This window comes from Hyperoodon ampullatus (genome assembly GCF_949752795.1).
Source record: "Hyperoodon ampullatus genome assembly, chromosome: 7".
Taxonomy (NCBI): Eukaryota; Metazoa; Chordata; class Mammalia; order Artiodactyla; family Ziphiidae; genus Hyperoodon; species Hyperoodon ampullatus.
In genome coordinates this window covers 17,376,335-17,392,346 of record NC_136920.1, presented here as the reverse complement: position 1 = coordinate 17,392,346, position 16,012 = coordinate 17,376,335, and the positions used below count along the sequence as shown (strand labels likewise).

At 51.5% G+C, this 16,012-nt stretch overlaps 1 protein-coding gene across 1 annotated transcript in view; it reads left to right on the top strand.

Moving 5' to 3' along the window:
• The window catches only part of CRY2 (cryptochrome circadian regulator 2), a gene marked incomplete at its 5' end in the record, with an annotated part of 32,150 nt that extends 17,725 nt beyond the window's left edge, over positions 1 to 14,425 (top strand). Inside the window, 7 exons of the mRNA XM_079707713.1 lie at positions 2,539 to 2,679; positions 3,825 to 4,136; positions 4,353 to 4,504; positions 4,625 to 4,827; positions 5,154 to 5,246; positions 6,402 to 6,543; positions 14,343 to 14,425. Coding sequence (XP_079563839.1) covers positions 2,539 to 2,679; positions 3,825 to 4,136; positions 4,353 to 4,504; positions 4,625 to 4,827; positions 5,154 to 5,246; positions 6,402 to 6,541 — 1,041 coding nt within the window. The 3' untranslated portion in view covers positions 6,542 to 6,543; positions 14,343 to 14,425. The remainder of the gene's footprint in view (positions 1 to 2,538; positions 2,680 to 3,824; positions 4,137 to 4,352; positions 4,505 to 4,624; positions 4,828 to 5,153; positions 5,247 to 6,401; positions 6,544 to 14,342) is intronic.
• Between the last annotated feature and the right edge of the window lie 1,587 nt (positions 14,426 to 16,012).

Below are 16,012 nucleotides of genomic sequence, written 5' to 3'. Positions count from 1 at the left end.
TGTTTCACTTAAAATAAAAAGATTTTCAAAGAGAGGTGGGCCAAGGATATGAGCAGGTAAATATACCTCGCACCTGTTAGAGGTACTTAACCAATACCTGAGGAATCACCTGCTGAGGAGGTGGCCTTTAGGTTGAGACTTGAAGGAAGAGTCAAAAGTAACCAAGGAAAGGGGAGTAGAAAAGAAGGCGGCACTCCAGCCAAGGGAGCTGCATGTGTAAAGGCTAGTAAGAGCATGGTGCTTACAGAAGAGTGGTGAGGAAGGAAGCTAGAAAGACGGGGCCACTGTGGGGCGCTTGTAAGCCATGTTTAGGATTTGGGACTCTAGCCTAAGAACACCAGGAAGCCCAGTGCATGTATTGTCCTCAGGGACAGGTATTTTAAAGAATCACTGTGCTCCCACTGTGGAGGGTGGATTAGGGGGGACAAGAATTGATGCAGAGCGGTCAGTTAGGAGGCTGTGACAGTTGTGCAGTCTAGATACAATCTTAGCCTAAACCAGGTTGGTGGCAATAGGGAATGGAAAGAAAAGGACAGATGAGAGAAACACTTGGACAGTAGGACTGACAGGACCTGGTGAGCAGGGAGTCAAAGGTGACGGCCAGGCTTTTGGCTTGGGCGACGAGGTGGATGACAGTGCAGTTTTTGAGATAGGGAATGCCAATGGAAGGGTGGTTTAAAGAAAAGAGCCTGCTACCCTTGAGGTGCCTGAAAGGCGATCAAGTAGAGCTCTCTGGCAGGGAGATGGATGGAGTGACTTGGGAGTCCAGGTGAGCAGTCTGGGCCAGAGCTACAGACATAGCGATCGTCTGCAAAGAAATTGTCTTGGGAGCCGTGGGACTGGATGAACTCACGCAGGAACACAGCTGAGTAGAAGGGACCTAGGACAGAGCCCTGGGGTGCCAACACTTAAGGAGTTGGGAGGGGTGGTGGACCTGGTGAAACACCAAGAACAGCCAACCAGCTGATGCAGCCAGGATCCAACAGAATGGCGGGTATGGAGACAGGGAGCAGTCAGCAGGGTGAAATGCTGTGGGGGAGTCCAAAAACACAAGGACAGAAAACGCCCACAGGATCCGGTGGCATGGACATCTCAGAGACTCTGGTGGGAGCGGTGAAGGCAGAAGTGGAGGTGGGCCTGAGGAAATGGAGAGAGGCTGGCTGCGAAGGCAGGAAAGAGGACCCAAGGGGAGAAGTCCACAGGGTGACTAGAAGTTCTTTTTGTTTTGTTTTTTGTTTCGTTTTGTTTGCAACGAAACAAGATCATTTTCCCAATGTTCTTGGAGTGAACAGGGAAGAGAGGGAGAGATGGAATGTGCAAGAGAAGGAAGAGGGGAGGGCTCCAGAGCCAGGTGGAGGCCTTAGCCTTGGGCAGGGTCACAGGAGGGACAGGGAGTAGATGGGGATGCTAGATGCTAGATTGTAGATTTGGTGGCTAAAAGTTGAGGTGTTTCCTACCTGATGGCTTCCATTTCCTTATCATAAGGAAGGAAGGTCATCTGCTGAAGGGTGGTGGGGAAGTGTGGAATAGGAGGTCTAAAGAGGGTGTAAAGGACTTCCCTGGTGATCCAGTGGTTAAGACTCCACACTCCCACTGCAGGGGCTGTGGGTTCGATCCCTGGTTGGGGAAGTTCCACATGCCAAGCAGTGCAGCCAAAAAAAGAATAAAGAGGGTGTGAAGTTTGTGAAGTAGTCATCACGAAGAGAAAGAGGGCATTAGGAGTCGAGAAAGAGAAAATGGTTATTAGAGGTAGTGGGAAAAGACTGGAATCTGGAGTCAGTCCCTCCAGCTCTGTCTCTTACCACCTCTGTAACCTCAGAAGAGTCACATAACACTTTGAGCTTCCTTTCCTCATTTTCAAAAGGAGGTAATGACAAATGCTGCTTCAGACGATAGTTAAGATCAAATGAGAGAACACAGGTGTCAGTGAGTTGTGGAGATAAAGCACTCTGCCGGCAGCAACTGATGATAAAAACAAGACCAATGATACCGTATGACAAGTGGCCCCAGCAATGAATGACTCTGTGGGTTTCCAGGAATGGATTTCTCGGCGCTGTTGAACAGTGGGGAGAAGTGCTTGGGTAGCCACCGTGTAGCAGCAGCCTCAGGGCCCCTGGGCCAGAGCAGGGACTGAGGGAGGGATATCTTCCTCTGTAAGGTAGACGCCCTTTTTCCTTCCTTCTGTAGAATCACAGACCCTTCAGTGCTTTCAGAAACTTTCATTTCCATCATTTTATTTCATCCCCAGGAGGTGGGAAATTTTGTTCTCATTTAATAAACAAGTAGCTGAGGGACTAAATAACTTATGCTCATAGCACAAATTAAACAGAATCAGGACAAGAACTTGGGCCTCATTGGTGGTGGTTCCATCAAAAATTCTGCCAGCGTGAAGTAGCAGGACGTGCACAGGGTCTCATCCTGGCTCTTTGGCTTTCTGGTCTGCGACCTTAGGCAGATTCCTTAACTAGCTGGTGCCTCAGGTTTTTTCCTCTGAAGCATCCAGGTCTGTCCTTTCTTTGCCTTCTCTCTCTGCTGCAGGCCTGGGTTGCCAACTATGAGAGACCCCGCATGAATGCCAACTCCCTGCTGGCCAGCCCCACGGGCCTCAGCCCCTACCTGCGCTTCGGCTGCCTCTCCTGCCGCCTCTTCTACTACCGCCTGTGGGACCTGTACAAAAAGGTAAGGGGCAGTGAGGGCGGCGGAGCCCGCCCCCGGTTGCAGCCCAGAGGACACCAGGGCCTTCTGGGCCGGTCAGTTACCCTGAAGAGAGGCCTTCCCTCTGGCTTAAGTGTACGTACTGTCCAGAGAAGGTGAGGAAGAAGCCACATCCAAGAGGTGCCAGAGCCAAGCACAACCCAAACTGCTGATCTAAACAAAATCCAGGTTCTCAAGTGGAGCAGAACAGGCAGAAAAGCCGACCTCAGGGTGTGACCCCAGAGGTGGCAGTTCTGCTGGCAGCAGGTGGATGGGGGCCAAGCAGTCAGGGTGGGAGGCAGGGAGGCTGAGGCTGGTGCCAGTTCTAAGGTGAAGAGCACAGCAACCCTCTATGGGGCTGTGTCCAGAGCATTTAAAGGGGAGCCTAGGAGCGGCAGTTGCCCATCAGTGATGAGGAAATGACCCGGAGGGCTGAATGCAGGGCTGGATACGGACAGTAGGTGGATAGCCCTGTAGTAATGCACCCACCCCCAGGAGGAGAGAGGACAGCACATCCAGCTATTCAGATTCATCAGATTCATCCGTGCGTCTGCACTGTTTCATGTTGTTTCCTCATTCTTGCCAATATCTGGATTTTGTGGCATGTGGTATAACTGCCAGCTTGGTGGGTAATCTTGTGATTTTCGGAAGATTACTATTTGCTTGGCAGTCTGATGTCTTAATTCTTTCATGGCCCCAGATCCAGGCTGTTGGGCATAACTTATTTAACCAAAGTCTAGACTGAGCATTTTTTACGTGTGCTGATGAGAAAACTTACTTTGATGTTTTAGAAAGTGGAGCCCAACAGGGACTCTCGAGGACAAGGATCATGACCAGTCTTTGGGAGTTTGGTTCCCAGTGCAGAGTCCGGCAGCGCTATCCCTTTCCACTGCCTGCTGCTCCGCAGCCATCCTCAGGGCTCAGAGCAGTAGTGGGCACAGCCAGGGCCCAGGGTTCAGTCTGCAGCACACCCTGCCGCTTCTCCTGGGGCAGGTTCCCTCCACGCATCTAGGGGCTTTGGAGCCACCAAGTTCATGGCAGCTCCAGATTCCTTTGTGGGGAAGTCCTGAGTGGCACGGCGCTGATAGCTGGGCAAGCGTTTATATCCATGTGCTGTCCCACCCCACCAGGTGAAGCGGAGCAGCACACCCCCGCTCTCCCTGTTTGGGCAGCTCCTGTGGCGAGAGTTCTTTTACACGGCAGCCACCAACAACCCCAGGTTTGACCGCATGGAGGGGAACCCCATCTGCATCCAGATCCCCTGGGATCGCAACCCCGAGGCCCTGGCTAAGTGGGCCGAGGGCAAGACAGGCTTCCCTTGGATTGACGCCATCATGACCCAACTGAGGCAGGAGGGCTGGATCCACCATCTGGCCCGGCACGCTGTGGCCTGCTTCCTCACGCGCGGGGACCTCTGGGTCAGCTGGGAGAGCGGGGTCCGGGTGAGTCCTCTCTCAGCGGGCAGCCCAGGGCAGCCCCCTTTTGGGCTGGGGGATGGGCTGGGACCCCTGGGTCCAGGAGATTCCCTCCAGATCCTTCTTGGCTTGCCCTCAGCAGAAGGCTTTGGCTCCCTTCTCCACAGGGTGTGTGGTGACTTGGGGGGAACCATGACCGTAGGTCCCCAAGGAGGCTGATTGTCCCACCCTCCCTGCATCTAGGTATTTGATGAGCTGCTCCTGGATGCAGATTTCAGCGTGAACGCAGGCAGCTGGATGTGGCTGTCCTGCAGTGCTTTCTTCCAACAGTTCTTCCACTGCTACTGCCCGGTGGGCTTTGGCCGCCGCACGGACCCCAGTGGAGACTACATCAGGTGAGGATGCAGACCAGGCTCTCTGGTTTCTGACCACTTTGGCTTCCTCCTAGGGTGGGATATGCTTGGCCTTTGAAGGAGACTCCAGCATGCTGATGGGTCGTCTGGTGTATGTTTCAGGCGATACCTGCCCAAATTGAAAGGGTTCCCCTCTCGATACATCTATGAGCCCTGGAATGCCCCAGAGTCAATTCAGAAGGCAGCCAAGTGCATCATTGGTGTGGACTACCCACGGCCCATCGTCAACCATGCCGAGACCAGCCGGCTCAACATTGAGCGGATGAAGCAGATTTACCAGCAGCTCTCCCGCTACCGGGGACTCTGTAAGGAGCCCCTACTCCCACTGCCACCCCCTAGTTCCCCGAAGGGAAGGACAACACCTACAGGCTCAGGGGGCGTAGACAGAGATTCCCAGATGTTTGCAAAGGGAGGCTGCCGAGCACTGTCTTCCAGGCTGTTGACTTCACTTCCCGGGCACAGGCCACACAGGCTGGGCTGGATCAGGCCTCTCTGAATTAGTTGCGGCCAATGGGAAGCGATGGAACCTTGATGTCATGGCCCAGCACCCCCTGCCTCGTACCTCCCTGCCCTGGGGCCCTGTACAGTCCTGTGAGATTGCATTCTGATTGTTCCCCTACCTCTTTCCCAGGTCTGCTGGCGTCTGTCCCTTCCTGTATGGAAGACCTCAGCAATCCGGTGGCGGAGCCCAGCTCGAGCCAGGCTGGGAGCATGAGCAGTGCAGGTAAGTACAGCTAGCCTCCCGTGGCCTGTGCCCACCCCAAGGGCGCTGCAGAGCTACTACCACCTCAGTCACTGAGGGCTGAGGATGGAGGCCAGAACCAGGTTATGCCCCGATAGAACTTGTATTCCACCTGGGGAGACAGATGGTAATGGAGCTGTGCAAGATCATGTCAGATAACAAGTGCTTTGGGGGAAAATAAAATCGAGTGACCTGATAAAAGCGGGCTGGGGAAGGGGGTTACTTTAGATGGAGTACCAGGGCCCCACGCAGTGAGCAGAGCCAGCCTTCTAAGAACAGGGGGAAGAGCATTCCAGGCAAGGGGAAGAGCAAGAAAAGACCCAGAGATGGAAACAAGCTTACCCTTCCAGGAACGAGAGGAGGGAGGCCAGTGGGGCTGGTGTGTGCTGAGTGAGGAGGTGGAATGGGAGGAGGACGGACACGGCAGGAGTAGCAGCGCATAGACTCAGCGTCCACGAGGAGGATTAGGGTTCCGTTGTCAGTGCAGGGAGAAGGCACTGCCGGGGGTCAGCAGGGCAGAGGCGTGACCCGGTTTATGTTTTAGAAAGCTCACTCTGCCTGCTGTGTGGAGGGCACAGTGTGGGCAAGAGCCCCCGAGTATAGGGAGGCTGGAAAGGAGGCGACTGTAGTTGTCCAGGCAGGTGGCGGGAGAGAGGAGTAGATGGCCTTGCTGCCTTCTTAACCTCTGCCCTTCGGCTCCGGGACAAAGATCAGCAAGCTCAGACTGGCAAGAACGTCAGGGCTTTTTCTAGTTTCTGGTTTGCCCAGCCAGGCTGGCTCCCCAGGTAAGGGCACTGCTCATTCCGGCTTCAGGAGGCCAGTTACAGAGGGGATGCCTCACCTTCAGCGCAAGGATGGCAGACAGGCCAAATCAGTCTCTGGCCTGGAGACTGATCCCCATGGGACTTGGGGCCCAAAAGCTGGCTGTACGGCCAGCAGGCCTGGTTATGCTCTCCTTGGGTATTTCCAGGCAGAGTCACTGCTGAAAGGAAGGCCAAGGGGCAGGTCTGAGAAGCAACGTGCTGGTTGCATTGATGAGCAGGCTCCATGCCCCCTAAAGAGCTGCTGCTACACGGTTGAGCGTCATCTTGGCTCCACACACAAGTCTGTGTGACACTTTGACCTGCTTCCCTACAGGCCCAAGACCACTACCCAGTGGCCCAGCGTCCCCCAAACGCAAGCTGGGAGCAGCGGAGGAGCCACCTGGTGAAGAACTCAGCAAACGGGCCAGGGTGGCAGGGTTGCCCCCCTCAGAGCTGCTGAGCAAGGATGTCTGAGAGTGAGTGACAGCAGCTGAGAGTCAGCTTCAGGGACGGGCGTGGGAGAGAGGTGGGGTGAGTGTGGAGAGCTGCCCTGCCAGCTGAAGGCTAAAACCCACAAACTAGATTAAAACCTGGTAGGGACTGGGGGCTTTTCTAGGGTTTCAGCTCAAATTCTACCATCCTGACGTCTATACCTTCTAATACTAAAAAGAGAATTTAAAGATAAAGCCGTGTTCTTCCTTTGCCAGCTAATGGGGAAAAATGGACTCTTGCTTCCTATCAAAGTGAGCCAAATCCAGAAAAAGAAAGCCGAGACCCGATGTGAAGCTGTGGGAGAAAGAGTCCCATCGCCCCGACAGGCCGTGTCCTGTAGGCTGGCCAGCAGAGGGCAGCACCTACCTTCAGAATTCAGGCTTCGGACCTTTGGAGGCTCACTTAGCCCAGCCCTACCTGAGGACCAGAGGACCCAGGCTCCCTATCACCTGTGCCTCTTACAGCCACTCCTCCATTCGTGCCTTTCTTGTGGCTTCAGCTCTGCACTTCCCTGGCAGTGCTCATCTTCCTTGAAAGCCCCCTGAATGTCTCAAAAAACAAAAACCTGGCTCTTCCTTCCCCAGAGCAAGAAGGGCCTTTTATGCCTTTCTGGGGAAGATATAAATTACTGTCCCCTTTCAGTCATCATCTCGGGCTGCTCCTTACGTGCCATGTCTGCATCATTAGGTTGGAGGGTGATTTTCTCCGCAGAGCCAATTCTTTTTTCTAAACCCTTCTACTTCAAGCCAGGTGAGGCCAACTGGTTTGCATGTCTAGACTTGAATGCCGGTGAGACGGCAAGTGTTTGATGCCTGTGCCTTTTTTTTTTTTTTTTGTGGTACGCGGGCCTCTCACTGTTGTGGCCTCTCCCGTTGCAGAGCACAGGCTCCAGACGCGCAGGCTCAGCGGCCATGGCTCACGGGCCCAGCTGCTCCGCGGCATGCGGGATCTTCCCAGACCGGGGCACGAACCCGTGTCCCCTACATCGGCAGGCGGACTCTCAACCACTGTGCCACCAGGGAAGCCTGTGCCCTTTTCTTTACTAGGCTCTTTGTCTTAGACATTGCAGATGGACAGATTTGTTATCTTGTTCTGGGAGTACCGGCAACCTTAGGTACTATTCTCTTAGTTACCTCTTAACTCTGTGGTACTAAGCATAGTTCATTCTGTCTTACAAACCTGGAACTTTCCAGGGTGATACTCTGACTTTCAGGTGAGAAGATTAAAGAACAGAGAGGTTAAATGTCTGGGTCATGGTTCCCCAGAGGTAATGGCATCCAATTCAGCTTGAAACTGTTGCCAGCAAGTGTGTGAGGAAGGGGAGCATAAGACATAGAAAATGTGATACGATGCCCATCCACGAGGGTTTAATAGTCTGCTTAGAAAAGTAAGACAAATAACCTGTAATTCCTGGACAAATGATACAGACTCTACCAGCTTATCACAAGACAGTTATTGGTGGGCTAGAGTGATCAGGGAGTACAACACAGAAGGTTACCCTAGGGGACCCAAAAGATGAATTGGATTTAGACAGCAAGGAGAGCATTTCCAACAAGAAAAACAGCTTAATGATTACATGATCTTGTACAAATTACTTAACTGCTCTGAGACTCAGTTTCCTCATCAAAAATTAGGTTCTTGTTGCAAAGATTAAATGATGAAATATATGTGTCAGGGATGTGTGGGGCTGCTAGTTGCAGAAAACCTGACTACTGTGTCTAAAACAAAGAGGGATTTGGTTTTCTTACTGAACAAAAGGCCCAGAGCTGGGTGCTGCTAATTTTGGTTTGGTGGCTCAACAGTGTCAGAGCCAGTTTTTCTGAGATTCTCTTGTTTCCTGGCCTCAAGGTGGCTGCCACAGCTTCAACCATCAACTGCTTGTTCAAAGCAAGAAAGAGAAGGAAACGCAGAGACAGCTGCACTCATTCATACAATAAACATATGTCAAGTGATCACAATTTGCCAGACACCATTGTAGGCACTGGATATAGTTGTGAACAAGACTGACAAAGTCCCTTCCCTCTTGGGTGCATCTTTGTGGGAGGAGACAGACAGTAAACACATAGATACATCATGTATCAAGAAGCCTTAAGTGGTATGAAGAAAAAATAAAGTCGAGTAAGTAGGTAGTTTGGGGCCCAGTGGAGGTTGCAGTTTTATATTATGAGGGTTGTCAGGGGATGCCTCTCTTCCTTTTTCATCAAGAAAATAAAAGCTTTCCCAGGATACCCCTTCCCCAGCTTTTCACATTGGCCTCATGAACCAGAACTGAGTCACAAAGCCTCCCCAAAGCTGGGAAATAGGCATCTGGATTGTCAGGATTGGTTAGACCATTGATTTCCAACCTGAGTGAGCAGTGGAATTCCTTAGAGGATTTGTTAAGCTGCAGATGGCTGGGCCCCACCCCCAGAGGTTCAGATCCGGTGAGTCTTGGGTGGGACCTGAGAATTTGCATTTCTAACAAGTTCACAGCAGTTTGATGATGCTGCTGTTCTGGGACTGTACTTTGAGAATCACTGACTTAGACCATTCCTGACCTATTGTCTGGGCCACGTCCATGACCCACTGAACAAAATCCAGATTCTGTTAGCTAGGAAGTGTAGATACTGGTCGATAACTCTCTATGTAATATACAGGGCACTTAGCCCAGTGCCTGCCTTATAAGTTCATAAATAAAATGGTAGCTATTATTATTATTATGGATATTGTTATTATTATTTTTTTAGAAGAACATAAGGTTACAGTTGGGTCTGATCATGGAGGGTCTTAAATGTCAGGCAGATGGAGTCCTTGGTGTACTCTCTGGGAACTAAGGAGCATTTTGGAACAGGAGAGTGAATGACCAAATTGGCATTTGTGGAAGATTAACCAGGCTTTGGGCTGGGACCTAAGAAGAAATGGTGGGAGGAGAGAGCCAGCTGAGAGTCTGTGGTGGTGATTCCAAGTGGACATTACAAGGGTGCAGAGGTCAGCACTGGTCCCTTGCCTTGTAGTCCAGGAGATATCCATCAGCCTATTGGGATCTTAAGGACTGATTCTCAAGGTTTAGCCCTTAATCATGGCTAATTGATTGGAAGTGAGGACCAGGAGGTCAGAGGACAGGACAGATACTCATGTTCTTTGGAAACCCTGAGAGAAAAGAGTTTCTTAGTGAAACTTGTGCTTCGCTGTGTACTGGTGGCAGCACCTGGGCTGAAAGATGTTGAGCATCCTCATCAGTAAAACAGTGATAAGAGCATCTTGTCACCTGCCCTACCCATCGAGCATACACATTGGGGAAAGAAAATGAAAAACCATATGTGAAAAGCCTTTGAATAAGTAAGATGCACCACGCAGGTGAAATCACATTACCACCTTGCATATGCTTCTCAGGGTGTCTCTGACCGTGTTATTGTCACTTCAGTCAGGGGCAGCACGCTGAACTGGACGGACCACAGAGCAGTGGCCACAGGGCCTGTGCTGAAACAGACGTATTGACCCTTCCCCCTCTCCTCTCTGTCAGTTTTAGTTGTGTGACTTAGGGCAGGATTCATAACCTTTCTGAGATGCTTTAGCTGTAAGGTGTGAATAATCATTCTTTACCGGCTCCATCACGGACCTTTTGAGGACATGTTTAGCTCCAGCCTCTATCGTTTTGTGATTCTGTTATTTCTAATGCCTCAGGCCTGGGCCAGACAATGATGTAAACTGATCTTGTGGGAAAACATACTCTGGTATCCGTCGGTTCCGTGTTTACCTCAAACCCACATCAGTATCTGTTCTGTATTTGGTTATCGTACAGTGTTCACTAAACTGAAAAATAAGCCAGCGGCAAATAGCTCTCATTTCAGCTGCTTCCCCATAATCCCCAAAGCTGCTGACTGCTCAGGATTCCATCAGGCTCGAATTGTGTACAGATTTTTCTTATTGGTCTAGTTATTTTAACAGTTCACATGATCCATTTGTCCTTCTGCTGGTACATGGGGATCTGTTGAGAGAAGCCCATTAAATATAAAAGGTTCATGGCAAGGATCACCTCTTCCCCTCCTCCGCCGAAGTTCATCCAAGCTTGGTTAGCCCTGGGGCTTTGCTGAGGAAAACCTGATTTCTGGAATCTCTTCATTGTCTTTTTGACATTTGTTCCGTGTATATCCTTCCTTACGTGAAATAATGTGTGTGAAAGGCACTGGGCGATCTGCAAAATGCTGCCCAGTGGAAGCAGAGGCCGTGCGGTGGTCAGAAACCCCATCGTGCTGCTCGCTGCCCGGGGGCCTTCGCACAGGTTCTTCTCACCTCTCTGTCTCTCAGTTCCTGAAACAAGAAGTTAGTTGGGACTTGGTGTCCCCTCACACTTTCCCTGGCACTTACTAAGAAGCTGTCGACTAATGGACGTCCCCTCCCCTTTGCCACGTGATTTCTGTGGTGCAGGAAGGGCAAGCATGTAGTTGACATGAGGAATGAGACTGAGCGAAGAGCCCAGCTTTGTACCCCATCCAGGCCCAGCTGCACCTCTGGCCTTCCCTGCTCCTAACTGGGAGCTGGCAGCAAACCCTCTGCCCCTCTCGAGCTCTTGGGTACTGTGCCTCACCCTGTGTGGTGGGAGGGGTGACCTCTGAGACCTGGTTACAGGCTCCAAACAAAAGTTTCTTCCCGACCTTGAGCTGTCGTGTCTCCTCTGCTGACACACGCTCATGTGTGCACGGTATCCACACACCCCTCCTGGGCTGGGAGCTGGGGAAGGGTGGACTTGCAGATTTGGGTTCCTTGTTAGCATCCAGTGGGTGGGAAGGGGTGTGAGGGCACAGGTACCCAGGGGGGCCGTCCTAACTGACATCGGCACACTGAGGGAGGCGCTCGTTAACTTATTCTATGTTCCAGCCACTTCTGCTTCTTGTATTAATGACAGGTTGAAAGAGTTGGACAATCGTGAGATGGATTTTTTTTTTTTTTTAGTGCATGTTTTATGAGTTGATTTTTCCCTAGTGCCTCTCCCCTAGCTGTTCTTCCCTTTCTTTTAGTGCTGCTGTCATCATTTTCCTGCAAGGCCTCATCTGATTTCCCCAGCCCCCTTTTTCTGCAGACTTATGCCCTAGCTTGAGAACAAGAGCACAGGGACCATCTAATTATCTGCTGATGGAGCAACTTGAGTAACTAGTTGAACAGGCCTCTGACTAGCTTTGTAGACAAGGGTAAGCTGGTTCTTCCAAACCTTGGTTTTCTGTTTGGGGTTTTTTTGTTTTGTTTTGTTTTTGCGGTACACGGGCCTCTCACTGTTGCGGCCTCTCCCATTGCGGAGCACAGGCTCCGGACGCGCAGGCTCAGCGGCCATGGCTCACGGGCCCAGCCGCTCCGCGGCATGTGGGATCCTCCCGGACCGGGGCACGAACCCGCATCCCCTGCATCGGCAGGCGGACTCTCAACCACTGTGCCACCAGGGAAGCCCCCTATTTGGGTTTTTGAACCCATCATAGAGGGTCGTGGGTCACTGGGGCTTATCTGAGGCCAGGACACTGCCACCTCCCTTCGTGAGTCTGCCCCATACCTAGACCACACCCAAGTCAGCGTAGGTCTGAATGAATTGTTGTTATTATTATAGCCACCTGACTGCACCTCACCCCCATATCTTCTAAGCTTAGGCATCAGTTCTTAAACCCTCTTTGGGTTACCCATGCTTTGAAGAGTCTGATGAAGGATGGAGCCTCTTCCCAGAAAATTGCACCTATTTGCACACACAGAGAAATGTACACATTTCTCTTCCTGGTCTTCATGGACTGCCCCTTAAGCCTATCCTTGGACCCCTTAAGGATCCAGGAACCCCCAGAGTAAGAGCCCTTGTTCTAAGGAATCTTAAAGCACTCTTTATCTTCCCCCATCCCTGAAGGTGGAGAAAACACAAGAAATGGAGGTAATAGGTAGGAGGACCTGTTGTGTATACTCTTCAAGCCTGAAATTTTCTGTTTCAGAAGAATAGTCATCTCTTTGGCTTAACAATAGGGGCCAGAGAGAGATCTATGTATAAAATATATATCACAATCAGCATGTTTCAATAAACATATGTACACTTTATATTTAACAAATATATTTATTCGTAGTGAAAAAATATGGCTAGGTTATTATAGTACAAGCTTAAAGGGAAAATTGTTGAAAATATTTTAAAGAGGCTCTGAGTACTGACCCCTACAGGTACCCACCCACTCCTACATTTGCTCTTGATTTTTCCCAGCTTCTAGATAAATTATCATCATCCAGTTAAAATCTTCTTCAGATTCAACATTTGTCTGAAAAGGGTCGCATGTGTCAGAAGACTGATTTTGAATCCCTGACTCCAATGTCTTGGACTCTTGAGAGCATTTCCCCTTTTCTGTTAATGTCTGAACTTCCATTTATGTTGCTTGGATATTAGTCTTCATGCCATCATGTTGATTTCGTTTTATATCCTCTAAAAGTCTTAATGAGCAGTACTATAATATAGAGATTACTTAGTGGTAAAAATACAGGTTTTGGAATCAGACAGACCTCGGTTTCCTGTCTTGGCTCCGGCACTTCTGAACGCTCTAGTCTTGGGCAATTTACTTATCCTCTCTGGCTTCCGTTTTCTCATCTGTAAAACTGGAAGCCATATCTTCAGGGTTCATGGGATCGCAAGCTGTATTAGTTTGCTTGGGTTCCCACAACAAAGTGCCACAGACTGGGTGACTTAAACAACAGAAATTTATTCTCTCACAGTTCTGGAGGCTAGAAGTCAGATCAAGTTGACCGCAGGGTTGGTTTCTTCTGAGGCCTCTCTCCTTGGCCTGTAGATTGCTGCCATCCCCCTTTGTCTTCACATGGTCTTACCTCTGTGCGTGTCTGTGCCCTAAGCTTTTCTTATAAGGACACCAGTCATTTGGGATCAGGGCCCACCCTAAGCACCTTATTTTAACTTAATTACATCTTTAAAGACCTTCTCTCCAAAAACAGTCACATTCTGAGGGGGTTAGGACTTCAGTGTATGAATTTGGGGGGACACAGTTCAGCCGTAACACAAGTGTATAGTGCCTGGCCCGTAGTAGGCTCAGTAAGCCTTCTTGTTATTACCTGTCTGACCATCATTTAAAAGGTACAAACTTTTAACGGAGCCCTGCATGTCTCTTTACTCTCTCAGACACACTAGACCTATTTCAACAGGCAACCCAGCATTATGATGGGCTTACCCTGTCCTCTGTTATCAGACATGAGGCCATTTCTTCCCTCTGCCCCAGATTCAGGATGTTATAAATCTTTAAAATGAGCCATCCTTGCGTCTCCTCTCCCCGCCCCTCGGTCCTCTAGCACAGTGCCAGGGTTCTCTTCTCTCTGTGTGGAAATTTGCTCACCGGCTGATTGTGAACTCAGTCATTGCCTTCATCTTCAAGATGACTGGTCCCGGCTGGCTTCTCTTCCAGCCATTCTTTTCTGATTCTCCATCTCTGGCAGCGGCCACTGTGCCTTATTCAGAAACTGCCCTTGTCTTATCTGAGCAAGTGTTACCCAAGGCCTCAGGTGAGTGTCCGTGGCCTTCTCCCCCTCCTCTGCTGCTCTCAGGCAAGGGGCAGAGGAGGCCCAGAGGGTCCGCGGGGGACCGCTTGTCCATGTCAGCACCCCAGAGGGCCAGTGTTCAGGCACCCGCTGGCATCCCAGCAACAACCTTGTCCCCAGGTACCGTGGCCCGTTCGGTTTGCTCTGGGCTCTTCCCAGTTCCCCAGAGAAGCAGCTGGAGGAGCCGTGTCCCTGGGCAACTGAGAGCCTCCTGAACGCTCCCTTTTGCCCTTGTTTTCTCTTTCAGCTGCAGTGCTGTGACTCTGTGAGCAAAGCCTGGGTGCCCGAGCAGCCACCGTGGCAGCAGAGTGCAACCTGCAGAACAGCCGATCACCTCCAGAGATGGAGCAAGCGTGTGCGTGTGTGTGCGCGTGTGCCGAGGAAGGAGTGGCCCACCTGTTTGCGTGTGCATGCGTCTGTTTACACTCTTGTGGTTCCGAACACTGCCTGGGCTGGTGGAGTACCTGTAGCAGCTTACCTCAGCCTCTGCACACCAGGCTAAAGGTCATGGCATTGACTTTCAGCCCAGACCTGTCCCTGTGAGCCAGCTGCCTTGTCTGAATAGAAGAGTGGTGGAACCTTAGCTGGGATCCTGGCATCTGCCCCCCCAACCCTCCCTCCCTCCCTCCCTCCCTCCCTCCCTCCTCACGTCAGACTGCCGAGCAGGGGGGAAGCATTTCTGGCTCTTGTCCAGAGTGTGGGATTCTAGAGGCAGCTAGTTCCTGGGCAGGCTGGAGGGGACGGGTGTGTCCAGACATAGTCACCTGGCCTGGCTTCTTATTTTAAAATTCCCTGCCACTGGGTTCTCCAGACTCTTCCTTGGGGAGCTGGGACTGAGCACGAGGCTGTAGACCGATCTGGAAACTTTGCATCATCGTGCAGAAGTACAGCCAGGTGCCTGACTGGAGTGCTGCATGCACAGTATCATAGATGATAGCTGAGAAGAACATCACCCTCTTTGGGGCTGAAAACCTGAGGTTAGAAGTAGAAGGCCGGCTCTCACTACTGTTCCCCAGAAGCTGAGAGCCGGCCCCAAAGCTGACTGGAGACTCAAGTGCCTCCACCGGGAGGAGGCCAGGTTCCTGGCGGTAGAAAGCCCCCTGGCGCCTCTCGCCACACTCCACGGCATCTCGGTGCTGCCACCGAGCTCAGCTGACACCAGCCAGGGAAGGCATTCTAGTCTGTGCTCTGAAGGCTTCCACAGCCTGCCCAGGGCTGGTCAGCAACCAAGCTGCCACGCCAGCTCTCCCAGTAGCTGGACATCAAAGACCCAGGCAGGTGGACTGCCAGGGACAGTTGGGAAAGACCCAAGCCGAGATCCCACCCAGCGCATCAAGCCTTCCGGAAGCAGCAGGTGGGAGGTCTGACCCAGAGAAGCCAAGGCCTTGCATTCTAGGGGCAGCCTGTACCTCCCACCGCAGCCTCCCACTGTCGGGGCTGTGCTGAGAAAGACACCATGAAAAGGAGGGCTGTGCGGTCAGCTGGAGCAAGTCTTCCTTCCACCCATGGCCTGCACTTGAGCCACAGCGTGCGTGCGTGCGTGTGTGTGTGTGTGTAGCTGAGAGGCCAGTTCCTCTTGGGATTTTTGTCCTCACACGTAACATTAAGCTGGCCTCTGGGCCTTCTCCTCTCTACCTCCCCTGTGACCTTCCCCGGCCTCAGAGCTGTTCATTCCCTTGGCCCCAGCCCTGCCCTTCACTGTCCTCTGTCCTGGGACCAGAACCCTGGGTCAGGCCCCTGCCTCCTACATCTGTCCAGCACATCGACAGGCTCCTTCCTGAGATGTCCTCAGACTTTCTCAGCCAGAGAGCTGCCTTTAGAGTCCAACTGTTGTATGTATGTCACCCTCACTAGAAATGTCCCATAATCATGTGGGGAGAACAGGGCACCAGTGATGGCTTTTTCTGCAGCATTGGA